The sequence below is a fragment of the Lactuca serriola genome, chromosome 6 (genome assembly GCF_051521515.1).
Source record: "Lactuca serriola cultivar US96UC23 chromosome 6, Lser_US96UC23_V15, whole genome shotgun sequence".
Taxonomy (NCBI): Eukaryota; Viridiplantae; Streptophyta; class Magnoliopsida; order Asterales; family Asteraceae; genus Lactuca; species Lactuca serriola.
Window position 1 is genome coordinate 43,254,420 of NC_136413.1, and position 5,602 is coordinate 43,260,021.

General features: G+C 32.2%; 1 protein-coding gene across 1 annotated transcript; it reads left to right on the forward strand.

Annotated features, from left to right (window-relative positions):
- The first annotated feature begins 4,677 nt into the window (after positions 1–4,677).
- LOC145059697 (uncharacterized) lies at positions 4,678–5,130 on the forward strand. Its single transcript, XM_079007504.1, has one exon. It carries the CDS (start codon positions 4,678–4,680, stop codon positions 5,128–5,130), a length of 453 nt encoding a protein of 150 aa, XP_078863630.1.
- The last annotated feature ends 472 nt before the right edge of the window (positions 5,131–5,602 follow it).

Sequence of the window (5,602 nt, forward strand, 5' to 3'; positions counted from 1 at the left end):
AAAATGAATTTCCTTTTAAACATTTCCATACAAATTCCTCAGTTTGAGTCCAAACCACCTGAGAGTGTGCCCGAATCCCTCAAACCAAGGCTCTGATACCAACTTGTAACGTCCCAAAAACACAGTCTAAAAATTTCATTTTAATTTAATAATAAAACCATAGTCATCATACATCATAGAAAAATCATAAACAATGTATCTCAAAATACTATAACAACTGTCATGTATATTAAAGTATAAACATCCCAGGCTGAACAAATGGTGTGTGCACTGCAATCTTCCCGAGCTCCTCTTTTGAAAACTGGGTACCTGAAACCAAAACTGAAAATTGTAAGCACGAAGCTTAGTGAGTCTCCCCCAAGCTACCACATACCATACACAAAATCACATATGCATATACTGGGCCCCGCCAGGCATCGGACCGAAGTCTGGAATATCTTGGGCCCCGCCCACTACATCGGGACCCACCCGACATCGCACCGAAGTCCGGAATATCTTGGGCCCTGCCCACTACATCGGGCCCCGCCTGACATCAGACCGAAGTTCGGAATAAACTGAACATAGCATAACATATAACATAATCACATATATTGTATCAAGCTTGCCCGACATGCTACACATAACAAAACATACATGAATCACAAAGACATCAAGCATCCATAACTACGTCTCGGGATGGCCCCGACATCGGACCGAAGTCCAGAAAACATAACATATAACATGTAAGCTAAACCACTGCATCAGGCCCCGCCCGACATCAGACCAAAGTCCGGAACACATAACATATAACATGTAAGCTAAACCAATGCATCGGGCCCCGACATCAGAACAAAGTTTGGCATTGTGGCCTTAGACCCGTTCCTACTGGAAGAGGACTCACCTCACACTGCTGAAGTCCCGCTGACAAAACCATAGCTGCTGGATGACAGATTCCCGGTCTGTCAATATCAAAATAACACCCAATGAATAATTGGGTTCCAACTCATATAAGTTCATGCTTGGGGTAAAAGACTACTTTACCCATATCTTAGCTTGACTCAAGCCTAAGACCTAATCCAAAGGCCCAAATGTCTAATAATGGACCAAGGCCCAACTATAGCCCATCTATGGCCCAATTTTCCCAATTGGGCCCAAGTCTCTACATGGTCTTGATCAAAGGCCCAATCATTCATTCTTGGTCCAACACTTGGCATTCTCATAGTCCAACATCTCATAATCATCAAGGCCCAGACTATGACCCATTTATGGCCTAATTTTCCAAATTGGGCCCAAACTCCTTACGTGGGCCTTACCCTAAGTCCATTAGATTATTCTAGTCCATTTGCTTGCTTTTGGATGGTCCATTTTTATCTCAATCACCAAGGCCCGATAGGAAGGCCCAACTCAAAGTCCAAGTGAACTTGGGGTTTCACATAAAATGATAATTAGGGGTAAGTGTCCCTTAATAATTCATTTTCTCTACTTCTTAGTGAAATTATCATTAGGAATCTTTTATATATGAATATATTTCACATATTTCAAATAAGCTACATTATTTGCCTTCAAATATCCATTTCTTGAAGTTGGAATATGTGAATTTCATTTATATAATAAAGATAACAATGTCAAATATGAGTATGATTCAAAACAAGTTTAATTCAAAAGGTACTTTGCAAATATAACTTGTTATTTAGAAATATTGATATTTACTTTATAACTCTTATTAAGAGATATAGTCTCATAAAAATAATTTTAATCATTTCTAAATATAGAGGTGATCGTTATGAAAAAAGATTTAAGTAAATAATCAATCATTCATAAATTAAAATTACCGAGACATATATTTAGACAAGCTAAATTAAAACATACATTGTTCTAAAGCAAACATTGTTTCATATTACAAGCGATTTAGGTTCTAATCATAAATAATAAAGTAAAATCCGAGAGTGTAGTTCCAACATGATTGTGCTCAGTTGGTTACTATTCTATAAATATCTACAAGCCATTTACAAATACTAGATCAACATTTAAGTACCAAGTACTTAAGTGTTACATGAAAAGTATGAGTTATATCTAGTAGATATCTAAAGTACTAGTCTCTTCCAGACTTTCTTTCTAGATAAGTGAAGTAGTTCCTTTTCCACTGTCCAATTTCTCCACAAAAGAAACAAGATCCTTCTATGTGGGCCTTATTTGATTTCTTGGGCTTAAAAGTGTTCAGCCCATAAAACGTGGGCCTCTTTGACCACACAAGGTGAATCTTTTAGCATTGCACTATTCCAATGTTTGAACTAGTTGAAAACAAAATATCATTGTATTTATTAGAACATTGTTTAACCTGTTATATCATCAAATATATATCTAAATTATCCGAGACATCTTGGAAGTCAGGTGTAACATCCTCTTTCGAGAAGTTTCTCATTTTTTATTGTGGACTATAAATGGATTGAGTAAACACCTTGGCCTTCAACGGAATGGGGTTTAGACCTTATTTAATGATGATAATGTTGGTTAAGTGATTAAAGCTTTCGTTTTGTGCTTGGAAGAAAAAGGGTAAAATGGGAAAAGTTATATTCCAGACATCTTGCATGGATTATGGTTTTAGGTCTACATGTATTAAGTCAAAAGTAATTAGATACAATTATGGGGCTCATCAATACATTTCCATGCATATAAAGAACCCTGAAAAGGGAGTTGAAATGAAGAAGTTATGATTGTTTAAAGTTGGAATGAAATTGGGTCAAAACCCATCCTCACAAAATGACAAAATTCTGGCACAACATGAGAGTCTACACTAGGTTACAGTATATTCTCATGACGTGAGAACTAAGCAGCCCAAAACCCATGAAATTTTAGGGTTTTAAGGTATTTAAATGTAAGAATTCATGCTTTATTGTATTTCCTTAGCCTCCATCATATCTAGAACCTCTTTGGTGAAACCCTAGCCTCCATTTTCAAGATTTTAGTCTCCCCTCTCCTCTCTCATCTATTTTTGTAGTTTTTGGTGGTTTTGGACCAATGTCTTCGTGTAATATTGATCCTTGAAGATTAGAAATTTAAGATCTCAACTTTCATCTACCTTCTAGACCTTTGTAAGTTATAAAGTTCCAAGGTTTATTGCTTTTCATCTTAGATCAGAATGTATTTGGTGTTTTGGTCCATTTTAATGAATTTTGGGTGAGAGTTAGGTATAAAGTTTGCAACTTTATTACTCTCTAAGGTCCCAAGAACATTGTGTGTTTTAGATCTAGACTCTAACACCTTTTGATTAGTTTGGGATACTTCTTGGACCTCATGGGATAATAAAGTTATCATTTTTTCCTTCCCTTTTAGCTATGCAAGTTATCTTGGTCATTTAGGTCATTTTGGTGTATTAAATGATGGGTTAGATAAGTTAGTAAACGTTGGGATAATATGCGAATCGTTATTCTCGTCTTGGGTAGCTAACCCGGTAATAATGAAAAAAAGAGGATGGACAATGGAGAATGTGTGTCAAACTTATAGAAAAGCATAAATGGAAAAGCTATAGAGAGGACGAAGAGGTAAGCTTCTTAGACACATTACCATCTATAGACGAGAAGATATAATCCTTAAATGGGCATAAATTGTAAAAGCTTCTTAGACACGTACAAAAGGTTATCATCTCGAAGAGGTATATCTTCTCGTCTATATATATATATATATATATATATATATATATATATATATACTAATAAAAGAGTAGTCCTTTTGTCAAGTGTCATAATATTAGAACTCCTAATTAATATGATGCCACTTGTCATTCTATTAATTCTCTATTTTAAATTCATTAAACCTTCTAATTAATGTGATGTTATTTGTCAATATATTTATTCTTTATTTTAAATTTTAAATTTTATATTATTGTTTTCATTAGTTCACAAATCAAAAGAGTCTAATATATATGATAAATTAATTCTACATATTTATTTGAATCAATAATTATAATTTTACATAACTAATAAAAAAAAATCTCTTAATTAATAATGTATTTAAAATTTTATACAAAATAATCAATTAATAATTTTGAATTTTTTACTATGAATATTTAATTAATTTTGTAACTGTGGTTTCCACGGGTTATAAACTAGTATATATATATATATATATATATATATATATATATATATATATATATATATATATATATAAGGTGAGGTTCAATAGAGAACCATAATTAACCAAGGAACCAATCTTTTTTTCAATATTAGAGTTTTTTTTATTAAAAAATACCTAAAAATATAGAAATTCATAAATTTTTATCCTTTTTCCAATGATATCAAATTCGATAAAAAAAATCATTAAATTCACAGTGTGAATTTATGCAGATTGATAATGTGAATCTGAATTCACACGGTGAACTCGAAAAATTTATAATTTATTTTTTTAGCATTCACAATGTGAAGTTATTAATTTAGAAATTTTTAGTTTTTTTCCGATAAATAATAAGCTCTAAAACTTGAAAAAAAATTGGCTCACTAGAGAACCAATAATTATGGTTCTCTATTGAACATTTATCTCTCTCTCTCTCTCTCTCTCTCTCTATATATATATATATATATATATATATATATATATATATATATATATATATATATATATATATAACAGATGATTGGTATTAACAGATGGTGCAAATGGATTCCAAAAAAGCATAACATATTTATTTGGAGACTTTTTATGGGGAGGATAGCTGTGAAGGAGAGGCCGGAGAAGATGAGTATGAATCAGAATCCTATGACTTGTGATATCTGTAAATCTAAAGAGGAAACAATTGCTCACTCATTTTTAGATTATGAGATGGCTATAGAGGTTTGGGGAAAAGTGAAGCTTTGGTGGGGTCTCAATAATAAGGAGTTGAAGAATGTGGAGGACGTTTTTACTTGGCAGGAGGCTGAGGCGCATAATAATGAACAAAAATTGGCTTTGATTTCTATTGGGATAGCCACCTTGTGTGGCCTGTGGAGAAATCGAAACGAAACAACTTTTAAGAAGTGTTCTAAGAAGGCGGAGAATATTTTCATCCAAATCCAAAAGGAGTCTTTCATTTGGATTAATAGTAGGGCCAACAGAGTGGAGATAGATAGGAGTCTATGGATTTTATCTCCTAAAATAATGATCAATCCCATGTAATTCTTTTTTTAGCGCCCTAGTTCCTGGCCGGGGTTTTGCTCTGTTTAATATATGTTGCCTTTTAAATTATATATATATATATACATATATATATATATATATATATATATATATATATATATATATATATATATATATATATATATATTAAAGCAATATGTAAATTAAGTTCAAACAATTCAAATGAAAATAACAAATAAGTGTTAATCTCAAAGTATGTTCTTTAAAGTGTAAGGTATAACTTTTCAAAATATCTAAAAACCTCGTCACATGATAACACCCAAAAGCATGATATATATGATAGAAGGAAAAACAAGTTCGACAACTTTCAGGTAGTTTCTTGGACGTCCATAGTGGGGACTAATAGCTATCATAATAGCCTTCTGTTCATTCGGAATGGGGTTGCGAAATATAATTTGAGATTAAAATTTAAAATGATATTTATATAAATAAAAGTTAACAATAATTATAT